The sequence below is a fragment of the Crocodylus porosus genome, unplaced genomic scaffold (genome assembly GCF_001723895.1).
Source record: "Crocodylus porosus isolate Cpor-Errol unplaced genomic scaffold, CroPor_comp1, whole genome shotgun sequence".
NCBI lineage: Eukaryota > Metazoa > Chordata > Crocodylia > Crocodylidae > Crocodylus > Crocodylus porosus.
Genome location: NW_017728886.1, coordinates 18,583,070 through 18,598,888, shown reverse-complemented (window position 1 = coordinate 18,598,888; position 15,819 = coordinate 18,583,070). Strand labels below are relative to the sequence as shown.

The window sequence follows — 15,819 nt, the reverse complement described above, 5'->3', positions numbered from 1 at the left end:
TGCTTCTCAAACCAAAATTCTAGAAGACATCAGTAGCATAAAAATATTTCTAAATGTAATACAAATTAGAGGCTAAAGTCTTCTGGTGAGACTATAACATTTCGCTGAAGTCAGCATAGTTATTAAAATAATTCCTAGTCTTTGATTTCTCTTCAGCACTTATAGTCATTTATTAAAACTAGTAACAAATGCTCTTGAACAGAAGTGACACACACTCTAACTGAAAATTAAGTAACCAAGTCTGAATGTCTGCCAGAACATTTGCAGAGATAAGCAATAATTTTAAATTAAAGAGCTGCTGTTTTAAAGAAAAAGTTACCATGTGTTTGTACAAAGCTTTTTTGTTGTTTTGTATACCTACAGAAAATATGTTATGTTGCATTGGACTCTCTTGTATGAATTCCGGAAGATATTTCAAGGAAATATTTAATACACAATTAATCTTGCTATAGTTGAAAATTAAGGAATTCAAATGGACAAGCTTCACACGTAACGGTTCAGTACATGGGTTTTGCAAGTGAAAGCTAAATGTTTTCTATACCCAAGAATGCAAATTAGGAGTAAACAAGAGAACAACTGAACCCAATGTTTGACTTGCAGGTATTTTTACAGAACTCAAATAAGTGACCAAAATTGTCCTGTTGACTGGTTTTGAAAACTAGAGTGCATGCAAAAACCCTGAAATAAAAGATGGACTCTAGTTTTCAAAACCAGTATACCTACAGAAAATATGCTACAGCATGTTCTGGTTTAACTGCAGTGTACAATGTTTTTCAGAGTAAGTGGTTTGATGAAGGAAGGGTTCCCACTTGTGTTCCCAGAAGATCCCAGTTCAAATGAAGGATGAAAGGAGGCATTATCAATTACATAAGAACAGAAGTAATCTCTTTGGCTTAAGGACAGCCTCAGCATTTGATGATCTATCACAAGTGCCAAATAAGTTTCAGCCTGAACAGCTTCTACATCAAATACCAGCAGCCCCCCACACACACATTTTATGTTCCAACCTCTAGTAAGAACAAACCCAAAGGCTGAACAGTATTAGCTCCCTTTCCTCCCAGCTGACAACTGTGTCAACACCATAAGAAGGAGCCACTTGGTCGTGTGAGTTACCTACAGTTAATCTAAACTATGATCTTAACCGTCTGAAAAGGTTAAGCACAAGCTCCACAACATGAAGGGCAATAGTTCTGCTTTACTTCTATTATTGCAAAATAAAGCACCTATTTTTTCCCCAGCATCTCTGCTCACTATGCAAAGGATTAAGTTAAATGCTCTTTAGAAGGAGGGATGGAACAAAAAGGTCATTCAAGGCTGAGAACAAACAAATACAAAGCATATTTTTTGTCTATTTTATAGGCCACATGCTATTTAAGAACAGAAACAAGTAACTTTCTATTAAGATGATCTACAAATATCAAAACCCTCTAATCCCAACTTTAGGTTTCTAACTGTTGAAACAATTCTCAAAAACTCTGCATGTCCTGGAGAAATCTAATCACATGAACTGAGCATAATAATATGAACATGGCATCATGATGGAAATTGGTAGCAAATTAGATGGAGGTCTTCATTCAGAGCTTTGGCTCCGGTGGTGATATTTCCATCATGGCTGCAATAATGGACTCTGGATCATGAAACTAAAATGGCACTCTCTCTTTTTACCTTTAGACTTAAATATTAAACAGGGTCCATGTGTGCTTTCTACCAGTAATTTCAGATTTATTTATTTTTTAAGAAAAAGAAAGCTAAAGACAACAAAGAAGAATTTTCATATAGATGTTTTAATTCAGAAGAATGCTTTATCGTCTCTGTGTTTTACCAGATTTCCTTTTGCCAGACAGTAAGTGCTTAGGTTTCAGGTCAAACACGTGTCTATCTGCTTCTCCTTTCTTGCCCAGGCGATTCATTTTCTTCTGAGAATTCTTCATGATAGTCTTAACCTTCTTCACCATCTATTTAAAAACCAATGTACATTTTATACAAATAAATTAATCCTTCTCTTTTAAACAATATTCTACTTAAACCTACAAAACCCAAGCTAAAATGTCAAGCAGTAAATATAAACTGCCCTGGGCAGACTTAGAGACAAAGATAGGAATGTCAAAGGTAGGTAGGCCATATGTTAAGAAAAAGTAGTCAAGCTGGTCTGGGGGAGGGAAATCAATCTTCTATCCTGGCAAAGTTCCTTATATTAAAGATAAAAGTTTCCTTTGAAAAGAAACTCTGGGCAAGCATGCAAATATACCAATAGTGACCTCCTGGGTTCTTCTTTCAGACTACATAAGAGGATACAAGGTCTAGAGAAGACTCCATTTCAGTTTAGACTGCTATTTTTCCTTAGATTCCTAAAACAAATTGACTCCAAAGATGTAGTACGAAGACTACTAAGAGAACAACATTTTACAAATCATCTTTCTTGCTCTGTATTGCATTGTACTTCTAAAGACTGTTTATACAATCATAGAAGTTGGGTTGGAAGGGACCTTGTAGATCTTCAAGCCCGACCCCCTGCCTGGGCGGGAGAAAAAGACTGGACTCAGATGAGTCCAGCCAGGTAGTCATCAAGCCTCTTCTTAAAGATCCCCAGGGAAGGAGCCAACACCACTTCCCTTGGAAGTTGGTTCCAGCTCCTAGCCGCCCTAACTGTGAAGCAGTTCTTACCAATGTCTAATCTAAATCTACTCTCTAATAATTTGTGTCCATTGTTCCTTGTCATGCCAGGGGGCGCTAGGGGAAACAGCATCTCTCCCAAACCCTTCTGGTCCCCCCTAGTGAGTTTATAGACAGTCATCAGGTCCCCCCCCTCAGCCTTCTCTTGTGAAGGCTGAACAGGTTCAGGTCCCGCAGTCTTTTAATGTAGGGTCTGCCCTGTAGTCCCTGGATCATTTGGGTGGCCTCCTCTGGACCCTTTCAATGTTGTCCATATCCCTCCTGAAATGGGGTGTGCAGAACTGGACACTACTCCAGCTGTGGCCTGACCAGCATCACATATAGGGGGAGGATCACCTCCCTGGCTCTACTTGAGATGCACCTGTGGATGCACGACAAGGTCCGGTTAAGCCCTGCCAACCGTGACCTCGCATTGTCGGCCCATGTTCATCTTGGAGTCAATAATGACTCCAAGATCCCTTTCTGCCTCCACGCTCTCAAGAAGGGAGTTTCCCATTCTGTAAGTGTGCTGCTGGTTTCTACTGCCTAAGTGCAGCACCCTGCACTTGCCAGTATTGAAACACATCCTGTTTATGTTAGCCCACTCCTGTAACCTATCCAGGTCTTGCTGCAATCTTTCCCTCCCTACTAGCGTGCTCACCTCACCCCAAATTTTGGTATCATCAGCGAATTTAAACAGGTTGCATTTCACCCCGTTGTCCAAATCGCTGATGATGATGTTGAACAGTGCAGGCCCAAGGACTGAGCCCTGGGGGACTCCGCTGCCCACTTCCCCCAGGTCAAATATGACCCATCCACCACCTTCTGAGTACGACCCTTCAGCCAATCTGCAATCCATCTGACTGCGTAGGCATCAATGCCACAGTCGCCTAGTTTTTTAATGAGGATGGGGTGGAAGACGGTGTCAAAGGCCTTGCTGAAGTCTAAAAAGACTACGTCCATCAACACCTGCATCCACTGCCTTTGTGACCTGATCATAAAAGGCAATCAGGTTGGTGTGACAAGACCTGCCCCTAATGAAGCCGTGCCGGTTGCCCTTGAACATCATCCCTGAAGCTGGCCCATCACAGATGTGCTCCTTGAGAATCTTCTCAAAGTTTCCCAAGGATAGAGGTAAGACTGACGGGCCTATAGTTGCCCGGGTCCTACCTCTTCCTTTTTTTGAAGATGGGGACCACACTGGCTATCTTCCAGTCATCTGGCACCTGGCCCGAGCACCACGAGCGCTCGTAGAGCCGTGCCAAGGGCCCTGCAATAACCCCAGCTAGCTCCCTCAACACCCTGCGGTGGAGAGCATCTGGACCCACTGACTTGAACACATCCAGCCCCTCCAGAAGCTCTCTAACCCGGTCCTCCCCAGCCTGAGGTCTGGAGGCATTCCCCTCGAGTCCATCTGGCATCCCAACTAGTTTATTTATCCAAATCCAAGATGACTGAATTTAAGTTTTAGAAGACGTACCTCTTCAACTACCCAATAATCAGATTCAATACATGAAAAAAAATAATAAAATCTATTATAAATTTTCCACATATGGAATCTATGCTTATCTTAAATTTGTCACTCCCTCCGCTGCAATGGAGAAAGCAGTAGCAGGCAGTGGGGAGACAATACAGCCTCGAAGGCAGGTGGTGGGGCTTGACATCTGCCCCTTGCCTCTCCACGTCCTGCCCCCTGCTGCCTGTCCATCCCCACCACTTGCTCCCAACCTGCAGCCCTGGGTCACCATTCCCCCATAATCAGTCCTCTCTGCCCCTCCTGCCACTTGTCCTCGTGCCAGCTCCGGCTCTGGATCCAGCCCTGCTCCAGCCTGGGGCGCAGGGTATATGCTCTGGCCCCAGCCCAGCCCTGTAGCAGTGGCAGCAGCATGGCTGCTACTGAGTCTGGGGGGGAACAGGCAAGGGGGCAGAGACAGTGGGGCTGCAGGAAGGTGGGGCCAGAAGTTGCTGGGGTGCAATCAACAGCTGTGGCTCCGGGCCTGGCCCCGGGTCAGAGCTGGAGCCAAAGCCACAGCAGTCACCTCCCCCACATACCTTGTACTCAAATCCAAGACAAGGGGCTTCCCTTCCCCTCCTTCCCCCCATTTAATGGGAGGGGGGAACCTTGTCTTGGATTCAAGTAAAAAACAGTAACTTCAGTGAGCAGAGGGATCAGACCAAACTTCTGATATTAAAACAGAGCAAACACCTGAAACCAAGATGTGTAAGATTCCATCTCTCCTCCACAAAATATACTGCAAATAGGCAGGAGTAGAGTTTCATACCCAATAACTGAAATTTTTGTACAGATAATAAATTCCCATCACAAATCTATTCAAGGATTCTTTAAACTCTCCCTTACAGCTACCTGTAAAAGTTTAAACAAGGTTAGCATACTGAAACAAACCTTAGTATCACGAAGGCCAGACATGTCACGTGGCGGGCGAGATGAACTGCGACTGCGTGCTACAGATGTAGAAGGTTCAGATTCTTCACGTTTCCGTTTCCTTGTAACACTCCTGGATCTTGCTTGGACTGCATAATGTGCCTGACATTCACAAAACAAGTTAGATCATTAAACTGAAATTAGGACCAGATTTCAAAATCAGAGTGACTTTAAAAGCAAAATATGAAAGACATTTTATGGCTTGCTGTGATACAGTGCTCTTGGCTACTGAGAGATGAACAGAGCACTATCAGTTCAGGTTCTCTGCACTCCTTCCATTCATTCATATTCAATTCACTTCAGCAAAATGCAATCTCTCTCATTTAACAATATGCTGCTCTCTTTAAATACCTGCAAAATCTAATTTTGTGCCTCACATTTTGGAATTGCCTTTAAAACAATAATTCTTCAAAAAAATGAATGGGAAATAAATATTGTAGTTCAACAGAAAAAAAAATGGGGAAAGTCAAACTGATATATCAGTTAGCAGTCTCACAACATAGAAAACAAAAAAGATTCAAACGATGACGATCACCTATCTGTGAGTACTTAATTCAAATGTACAAAGCTGGCATCCATGATTATCCTACTCCAGTTATCTGACCATTTGAGACCTCTTTATGGCTATGATGTTATATTTAGACTAAACAAAGGAGCCAAGGTAAATCAAATACTTAAACCAGTAAGGGACAGTACTAAAAAAAATCATGTAAAATTATTCCAAATAATCCGCAACAATCTTTAACTCAGACTTCAGTAGACACTTTTCCTAACCAACATTATTGCATCCTTGAAAATTCATGAGGAATAGAAGTTAGGAGGTTTGATTCTGAGTCCACATAACTGATGTCACCATGATAGGTTTGTTAACAAGATCTGGAATCCCATCCAAATTCTACATAATTCTAGTTACTGGAAAATGGTGCTAATGCAATTCTTTAAAAACATAGCATATTAATCATTTCAAGACATCTAACCAAAATATAACCATAGAGAACACTCCACTTGATGAAGTGTATCCATATCAATGTATCTAATGGACATATTTACTCAGTTTCACAGCTGTAAAGGTGATGTATAGGGGTGTACTGATAAAAGATTTTTTGGGCCAATATCGATGACTGATTATTAACAAGCCATATTGGCCAATACCAATCCAATTACCAATATGCAAGCCTGGCAGCTTGGAGACCAGCATCCGACTGGTAAGTCTGGTGTGGGGGTTGGGGTGGGAGGAGGGAGGAGGCAGGGGAGACAAAATGGAGGGGTGCAGATTGAGGACCTCATGGTGAAGGAGGGAGTGGGGCTGGGGCAGGGTGTGGAAGGAGGGCCGCTACTGCTGCTGCACGCAGCCCCAGGGAAGGCATGGGGGGCACATGCCCCAGATTTGCGCACAGGATGGAGGCAGGCTGCATGCATGCACACAATATTTATTGGCAACATTATAAGCCACGTCAACAAAAAAACACCCTGACTGCCAATAATGCCAATTTTCCTTTATTGGTGCCAGTATGACATGGACCAATGCATCAGTGCACCTCTAATGATGTACATTTTACACAAGACTTTCAAAATGCCCAAGGAAATTTATCATACAACGCCAACAAGGTTCTTGAAACTGTCACTCTTTAAATATATGTTTGATCAATTTAGTTATCAAGAAACCTTACCTCATTTTTATTACCCATGTCAAGACCAAGATCATTCATCTCTTTCTCTAACATCTTCCGCTGGACCTAAAAATAGAGGGAATTAAGAGCAGAGGCTTATTTTAAAAGATGATCCCATACAGTTCTCTCTTAATCAACAGCAGGCCCATGTCAACACAGTATGCCCTCTTTCCCCTACATATGGGCATCATATACACATGATATGGTGCAGAGTCATGCAATGAATTAACTTATCATGTATTTCTGATCATTTCACTAGCTCTGTACCCACTATTCCATCTTCACAGGACTCATTTTAAGACTTCAGACTCCAAAGCAAGTTCAAACAGTTGCCATATTTAAACAATATAGCCACCCTGTAACAAATATTTACTTCTTTCCTAAAAGGTTTAATTTCACTTCCCCAAAATTACAGAGAGCAAGATTCAGCCCCCAGGTAAGTTTTCAAAAAAATAATATCACAGCTTTACAATTCAGTATCTTAAAACCCAGAGGGGGTAACAAACAGCTTTCTACAGTTGGAAAGGAAGATTCCCAACTTCCCAAAGGGAACTAGCAGTGACTCCCTGCCACCCCAAAAAAATCTTTACATTAGTGACCTTTATAAAAACACTGTTTCTCAGCATTTGTTTCTCACTGCTTCTCAAGTTGGTCTGGTTGCTGCCTGTCTCATTTCTACCTTTCTTTTCCTGCCAACACAGCAATTATTCATTGCTTAAATTGCAATTTACATTTTATATATGAATGAGACTATTAGAGACGGTACTCTATACTTGCCTTCCTAGCTGTTCTAGGCATCCTTGGACCCTGTGTATTTTTCTCCTTAGATTGTAGAATTTTCAGCTTCTTTTTTTCTCGAATCTGTTGCGCCAGCTGTCTGATTTCCATCATTTCTTCATCTTCACTTTCTGGTTCACTGTCATATTCCCCAGCAGCTTGTCTCAGCTCTTCTTCTTTCTCCAACTCTTCCAGTCTCTTACAGTTTAAAGAAACAAAGAGAAAGTAAGTTCTTCACGTTAGGATCAGAAACCTTCCACTTCAGTTCGCACTGTTAAAGGGAAATCATTGCAACCTTATGATCAGGTCATTCATATGCAGAAAGTTCAAATTCAGTCTCTCATCCTATGATTTCGAGTGCCTAAGCAGAGGGAGAACATTCCCATTACTGAAGAGAGCAGATCATGCCATCCTGTAACAAGCCTCTAAAGAGCGGCATTGTTTCTTCCAAGAATACATTAATGTTTTTAAAAGATAAAAAGTTTCTTTAAATAGGTTAAGAATCATGTTAATATATATGGACAAAGTTTCATAAAGTTTATACATGTCAATGCAAACATACTTCTTGAAGCCAGAAGTTAGTAAACTAAATCTAATGGAAAAAAGAAGAGAACATACTAGAAAAGTGTAGGATAAAGTAGTGTAAAGCTCACCTTCATTATATCAGGGTCAATATAGTCAGCTATATTATGACCTTCCCAGATCTCTGGTATCCTATCATATTTTTCAGATGGATTCATTAGGTCCCAGTATTCTAGGAAAAAAAGCAGCAGAAATTAGCCTTTTTTTTTTTTTTACAAGTTAAAATATTTTAAAGAAAAAACATTGCCATGCAATGATCTCTGACACGCACACTCTTGTGAGTGGTAAAAATGCAAGATAATAAGACGCAAAGTCATGCTTGATTCCAATCAATACCAAATGAGTTAAGATATTCATCAGACAAGAGAAAAAGAAAACCAAATAAACCCTGAACCAAATCATCTCAGTGGTTCTAAAAACGGGAAGCACAGAGGGAAAGAGCAGGAAGCATGTTACGAATAAAAAACTGGGGAAATCATCTGATAACATAATTAAATATTAATAAGGATGCTTACGGGGGAAAAAGTTAGGATAATTAGGGTGAGATTTTCTTCCTTGAAATCAGTTGAAATTCTTTTGGTTCAATTTCACTTTTAATTATACTGAGACTTGTATAATACTTACTTTGTAGATCTAAAATATAATCATCTCCCATTTCCACTTCAAGATCCCTTTCCTGCAAATGCATACATATGGTATAAATATTATAAAATTTCCCAGGTACCTAATATACAAATGTATTCAACTATTCCATTATTTATTTCTCCAATTCAGAAATGTCAGATATACTCTGAAAGCCACTTACGGTTTTCTTTTTAGGTAAATCTACTTCCATTCGTTTCTTCCGTGTTACTGCTCCCTCAGGAATGAAAGGCAGCCTTTCCTGAAATCAGTGCAAGATGTTCGATTGCAAAAGCCTCCAATCCCCTTTTATTTTTAATGTTTTAAGTCAGCAACCCACAGGTGAACTAATGCAAACAGAATATCATTGCTATATGTTCCTCAGTGATAGGAGTTCTGAATTCACTCATCATTCCAGCAAACAGTATCATGGATTCAAACAACATGCATTTCAACATAAATCTGTTCATACTTCAAGTCAGCAAAGATTTTCATAATCTTTATATTTCAAATAATATGGAAAAAGGTATAAAAAGAAGTGCTAATGATGACACAACTTACCTTGTGATCTCTTTTCACTGGTACAGCAAGATGTAATCGATTCAGCACTTCATTCACTTTATTTCCTTTCATTTTGGTTTCAACCCGATGAGCCAGTAGTCTGTCACAAGCCTAGAAGAAAAATAGAAAGTGGCATTAAGGAGGGAGAGAACTTCCAGATAAAAAGGAGATTAATAAACTGTCCTCTAAGCTGTGGACACCTACCTTCAAATACAACACTTTGTTGATTTTTTACTTAAAAAATACTAGTATTGGGCGCTTTAAAAAAAAAAAAAAAATCAGGAATAGATCTGTCATCATTCACAAATCTAAACTTCAGATTTAATTGTAAGGAAAATCAATCACTAACATCAAGAGCCTACAACCAAAATAAGGGGGAAATAACCAGCACGGATTTGTACAAAGATCTCTCTCCAGTCTGTCTGCTGCATTTGGGGACAAGCAAAAGGAAATCTGTATTTATGGTCAATTTCAAATTCTTTTTTAAAGGACATTTGAAAAAAAAAATTCTGCCAAGTGTAAGACAATGAGTTACAATAAAGTATATGGTTGTCACATTCGTTCAATGTCAAATAAAAACATGGAAACAGCTTCCAACATAAGACTTAAGTAATGTTTCATATGAGTGTGTAAACAGTTTCCAGAAAAACAACTACCTTCAGTTTTATTTTTAGATGTACCCATGGCCTACTCTAGAACATCAGTTCGTTAAGGAGAACCATTTCGAGTATGTTCTTCTAAGCTGCAGACAGTTCTCAACTTGCTGAGAATAGCAGTGCTGAATTAAAGAATATCTTTTTGTCAGCTAAATCTATGATAAAATCTGAGGTATGTTAACCTTCCAAGCATATTGTTTCTGTGCATTATTTTGAGAAATAGCAACATTATCTGAACAGAAATTAAAAACAGCCATTGTGGAAAACAATGGAGAGGCTCCTTCAGAGAACACAGCAATTTTACAAAGATTAGGTACATCTATTAGCATTTTCCAACAGTGACTTTTCAGTCTATTTTGCATCAGGTTCCACTTTCTGGGTTTTCATTTTAATATGCATAGTGCCTTTTGCCATTTTTTAATTAATTATCTACAATTTGTTTTACTTCGACTACACTCTTCTGAATTAAGACTCTGAGGCAAGTATTGCTCCATGGTTTTCAAAAGACATTTCTTAAAGCTGTCCTCATAAGCTAAACTATTAAAAAACTAAGTCAGAAGTAAAAATAATAATGTTTGTTTGTCTAATTCTAATTGCCATGCATCTGTGTCGGACAGAAACAACAAACAATAATGTTGCTTATATGACAATCTCATTTCAAAGAGTGCCAGAACATGGAGTCCAAGAGTGCCAGAAATCTCAGAAACAACAAAAAAATGGCTGCCTGGCTTGATGCAGTACAGCCATGTATGGGCCCACAAAGAAAAAGATAAAGTTAGATCCATATCAGGGCATTTGTACACATGTAAGCACCGCAGTGCCCAGTGCTACTGAATCACTTGTAGTTGTATAAGCAGCAAAATGCATGTCAGAATGCAGAAAATGGCAGAGGTCTGCTTTTGAACTAAAACACATAGGTGTTTTAGTTCAAAAGCACACCACTGCTATTTTCTACACACTAACACACATTTCACCGCTTATTCAACTGCAAGCAATGCAGCACCATGCATGTCAGCTTGCGTGCAGAGAAGACTCGATTAACTGAGTCTGCTCCAACATGCCAAACACAAAATGTATGTATATAAATGCCCATTATATCTATCTGTATTCAAAAGAAGAGAAGAAACTCACCTCTGTTTTAACTTTAATTACCCCTTCTTCTGTTAGAGTACTTGTTTCTATTACAGGAAGGCCTTCTGCTTCTAAATTTTCAAAAATATTCTGAAATATAAGTATTAAGCTAATATTAACACGGGGGTGGCTTATTTCTTAAAGAGCGCTGCTTCCACATTACATTTCCAATTGCATGTCAATGTTCAAAATTCTTCAGTCACTCATAGCTGAGAAATAGTGTTAACAATGTTTTCCTAAAAAGATGGACAGAAACTTGATCAATGTTAGTTGCTATTGTTTAAATACTTTATGGAGATGAATTATAGCCTCTCAGAGAGGCAAAATTTAAATCATACATTCTCACTGTATATGTGGTTGGAACCTGTAAAATTCAGGCCCAGATGCAAGTACATGAAAAGACCCCCAAACTTTCATATATGCGCCCTAAAATTTATTAGGCAGTGTACAGAGTTGGGGAAGCATCAGTACCACTTTATAAGACAAATCACAAGAATCTATTTAGAGTAGCTCTGGCTATTTATGTTCAAAAACAAATTTAAACTGGAACAGATGCTGAGGAGAGCTGGGATGATGCTTAGGAAAACAGCAAACCTATGAGTGGAGACTAAAAGAGCTTCACTCATCTAGCTTAGGCAAACAAAGGCTAAGAAGGGATATGAATATTCTTTAAAAATACACTTGTGAACAGCAGAAAAGAAGGAGAGCTATTTAGGTTAAACAGCAAAGCTGGTACAAGATCAAATGGATGCAGACTGGTAGCAGACACATTTATACTAGGAGTTAGAAGAACATTTCAAACCATTAGAAGATGGAAGTTCTGGAATGTCCTTCCAAACAAAACAGTGGGAGCAGGGAACCTAAATTACTTCAAAAGGGGAAAATTTACCAGATGGATTACAGAGGGATGTTCTGGGAGCAATAATCTAAGCATGTGATGTGTGGTTTGAGTTGTTAGTAATCCCATGAAAAGACTGAAACAAACTTGATTTCTCTGTGCGTAGACTGTATATGTGGGAAGTGGCTGATTATCAGCAGACCTTCTGCTGGTTGCCTTGAGCAAATAGAAAAAATTTCCCCCTTTGAATATGCTATTTGGCACCTGTTTTTTCATGAGATTGTTTTCCCCTTTTCTGTTTCTTTGAAGGATACTGGCCATGGCTAGAAGTCTGAGATAAAACTACCTGAATATCTAGTACTTGGTTGGTGGGTCTTGTCTACCTGCCCATGGTCAAACCAGCCAGCAGGTATAGAATCAAGAAGTAATTTCCTCCCAAATCAAATTGGCAAGGACTTTTTTCCTCCTTTATATAGCATGGTTACATGGACCCAAGATCACCTGAGCATTTTTACCCACTCTACTTCCTGCCATTGCAATGACCACAGAATCACAGGAAGAAAAAAAAGACTAGAAGGAACCTGAAGTCCAATGTCACCTAATCCAATGTCACCCTTGTCTAAACCACTCCAGATAAGTTTTTAAGAATAGGCTAGACAAACAGTTATGGCCTGAGAAGCTCCTTCCAGCTCTGTTTCCAAAATGCAAAAAAAAAAAGGAAAAGAGCCTTCTCACCTTGTTTTCCTCAGGAAGTTCTGAGATCCTCTTCACATCACACTTGTTTGCTACAATTATAAGTGGCTAATACAAAGAAAGTAATTAGTGTTAAACTGATTTTTCACATTATAAAAAAATTAGATTTGAACAGTAATTAGATCGGTTCTACCTTGTTAGCAAAAAGTGGTTTAATATTTCTGAAGAGTTCTAGTTGCTCCTCCAGGCTATGTCCACACTGCTCAGACACATCCATTACATATAGCACAGCAGCACGAAGATGTGCAAGTGCTGTTATAGCCTGCATCTCAATGGTGTTCCTTTCTTCCAAAGGATGATCCAAAATACCAGGAGTATCCACCACCTAAAATTCAGATAAATTTAATTAACTCAGGTCTTAATATTAACATGACTACCCATAAAAGAAGATCTTGAGAATTAAAAATGAAGGAAAGAAAAGGAATATGGACTGATCAATCTTTCACAACATGTGCTTGCTTTCTGATCAGGAAAAAAAGTGACACTGACAATATCAATCACACATGCATACTTCCATTCTAGCCACACAAAAAAAAGGGCCATGAAGATTATAAATTCAGTCAAAGTAATGAAGTGAGAGTGGAATGACAAAAATTTCAGATTTAATTAGAATGAGAAGAGTACTTCATTTCACAGCAAGACAAAAGACTAATAAAAAAATGAGTTGGTGAATACAACCAACTATTATAATGAATTTGCGTGTGAACTGAATCAGAAAGTCAAGAGATTGGCCCTGATATGATTCAGATTTTAGAGATGAATTATCTATGGCTACTGATGAATTACCCGAGTTCCCCATCCTTCCCAGAAACAGAATACCCCAGTATGTTCATTTTTAGAATAGCTTCTGCCCACTGACCGCATCTAGTCCAATATGTTGCACAGCAGTCCTTTGGGTAAAATTAACTGGTAACTGTAATCAAGAAAGCTAAATGCAATTCACAATTCAAAACTGAACAGCAGGATCCTCATGGATTTGTTTCCTATGGAACGAGAGCTGTAAACAGTAATAAATCTTACCTGCCAACGCAGATACTTATAATCCATGTGTCCTACAAAGAGGGATTTGGTAGTAAAGGCATAAGGCTGTACTTCTACATCTGCTCTTGTCACCTTAAAACAAACAAAAAAAACAGAATTATTTTTGTATGTTTAAAGTAAGGATGTCACAGACAAATCACATGGGCTCGATGCAGCCTATGGAGCTCTATCATTTGGCCCATAAGGCTGCCCCTGACTCTGGAAATTTGGTGGAAGGACAAGCAGCAGCAGTGTTAACTGCTGTGGCTCCCACAGCCATGGCATTTAGCAGTTGTCACTCATCTTACTATGCAATTTCCTGCCGCTGGGCAACCCTACAGGCTGGATTTCAAGTGCAGAGCTGTGTCATCTTACCCTCAGGGCTGAAAATTTGGTGGCAGAGCAAGCAGTGGCAGCGTTAGTCACCAAGGCTCGTCTCACCACCAAATTTCTGAGCATCCTTATATGGGCTGGATCCAGAGTTGCAAAACCATGTCATCTGGCCTGCAGTGCTGCCCATGGGCCACAACCCGACTTTGTACTCTGGATCCAGCCCGCAGGGCTGCCCAGAAGTCAGAAATCAACTGGTGGGACAAGTAACCACTACAATTAAAGCTGCCACCACTTGCCCCACCACCAAATTTCCATCCCCACAGGCCAAATGATACGGCTCTGTGCTCCACATAAGTCTGGCACCCTTGGGTCAATGAGAAGATGTTGCTACCTGACACGCACTCTGAGCTCAACATCATACATTTTACTTGCTATAAGTTTTTTTTTTTTTTAAATGTGATAGAAACTTTCCTCTGATAGACAAGTTGATGATACACCAACTTACATTATTTAAAAACAGCTTAAAAGAATAAAAAAAAATAAAAAAGAAATCCACTTCTTTCTTCTAGAAGCCAGAGAATCCCACAAAATCCCTAGTCCTATATTCAGATCTCCATCTCAAACTCTTATGTGGGTACATGAAGATTCCCAAAGACGTGATCTTTTAGAATGATTCTTAATTAAAAGATATTCTGGGATTTATTTTTAACAGAAACCATTTTGCAAACCTTATTTATAAAGCTGGACTTTCCAACGTTTGGGTAGCCACACAACAGCAGAGTTCGTGTATTTGGATCAATGGTTGGTAAACGGGACAAATGCTGTCGCACTGAAAAGTTAGAAAACTTATTTAATTATACACAATAATTAGCTTTTAAGTACAGACTAAGCAGAAGAGAAATATCTTTACAGACAAAAAAGCTAATAATTTTATCCTTTACATTCTACTCTGAAGTGTTATAAATATTAATTACGTGGAGGAGAAACAGTCACCAGCAGATCAGAACAAGCCACCTATGGAGCACTTTGATTTCATTTATTAACCCTCGGGTGAACTGTTTGTAAATTGACAGTAAAATTATAATGAAGCTCTATGTTATTTTAAATTAACTTTTTGCTACCTTAAACAGAAACAACATAGTCGTTATGCAACAAAAGCTATGAAGAGGAAGAATTCTTGCAAAATATTTGGCATTGGTTTTCTTCGACATTGGGAAGTGTTGCAGATAAAAATCTCCTGCAACACTGCCAAAGTAAATAAAATAAAATAGGAAAAAATGCACTCAATTAACTTGATCAACTGTGAATACAATGTTTAAGATACTTAACTAACATCTCGTCAGTTTCAAAATTAAGTTAGAAATACTTTAAGGTACTATCATTTTCCTTTGGGCTCCAGTGCCAGTCATATTTTCCTGGTTTTTAAAAAATATCTCCTGTTGCTGTACGAAAGACTCAAGTACGTGAATCTGACAGATTGCCCAAGAGAAACAGTGAGATTTATAATCTGGAAATTTTTTCCCTCCAATCTCTTTTACTTGTTACAGATAGCACCTAAAATATATCAAGAGATGGGAATATTTCAGACTCAATGTGAATTTTAAGTGCTCTCTTCACAATTAGAAGTGCACTGATAGATTGGTACACATCAGATCGGTACCGATAAAAAGGAAAATTGACATCACTGGCAACTGGCTTTTTCTGGCCAGTGTAGCCAATAATAACACTGATAAATGCCGTGTGAATGCACGCACCTGCAGCATGCATGTGGCCAGGATTCAA

At 39.2% G+C, this 15,819-nt stretch overlaps 1 protein-coding gene across 1 annotated transcript in view; it reads right to left on the bottom strand.

Annotated features, from left to right (window-relative positions):
- Positions 1-1,765: 1,765 nt before the first annotated feature.
- GTPBP4 (GTP binding protein 4) overlaps positions 1,766-15,819 on the bottom strand; it is a 19,659-nt gene continuing 5,605 nt past the window's right edge. Inside the window, exons 5-17 of the mRNA XM_019530749.1 lie at positions 14,766-14,866; positions 13,705-13,797; positions 12,818-13,009; positions 12,667-12,732; positions 11,094-11,183; positions 9,307-9,417; positions 8,930-9,007; positions 8,749-8,800; positions 8,196-8,296; positions 7,543-7,740; positions 6,766-6,831; positions 5,057-5,197; positions 1,766-1,955 (exon numbers count right to left, since the gene is read on the bottom strand). Of these exons, the coding sequence (XP_019386294.1) occupies positions 1,803-1,955; positions 5,057-5,197; positions 6,766-6,831; positions 7,543-7,740; positions 8,196-8,296; positions 8,749-8,800; positions 8,930-9,007; positions 9,307-9,417; positions 11,094-11,183; positions 12,667-12,732; positions 12,818-13,009; positions 13,705-13,797; positions 14,766-14,866 (1,442 nt within the window). The 3' untranslated portion in view covers positions 1,766-1,802. The remainder of the gene's footprint in view (positions 1,956-5,056; positions 5,198-6,765; positions 6,832-7,542; positions 7,741-8,195; positions 8,297-8,748; positions 8,801-8,929; positions 9,008-9,306; positions 9,418-11,093; positions 11,184-12,666; positions 12,733-12,817; positions 13,010-13,704; positions 13,798-14,765; positions 14,867-15,819) is intronic.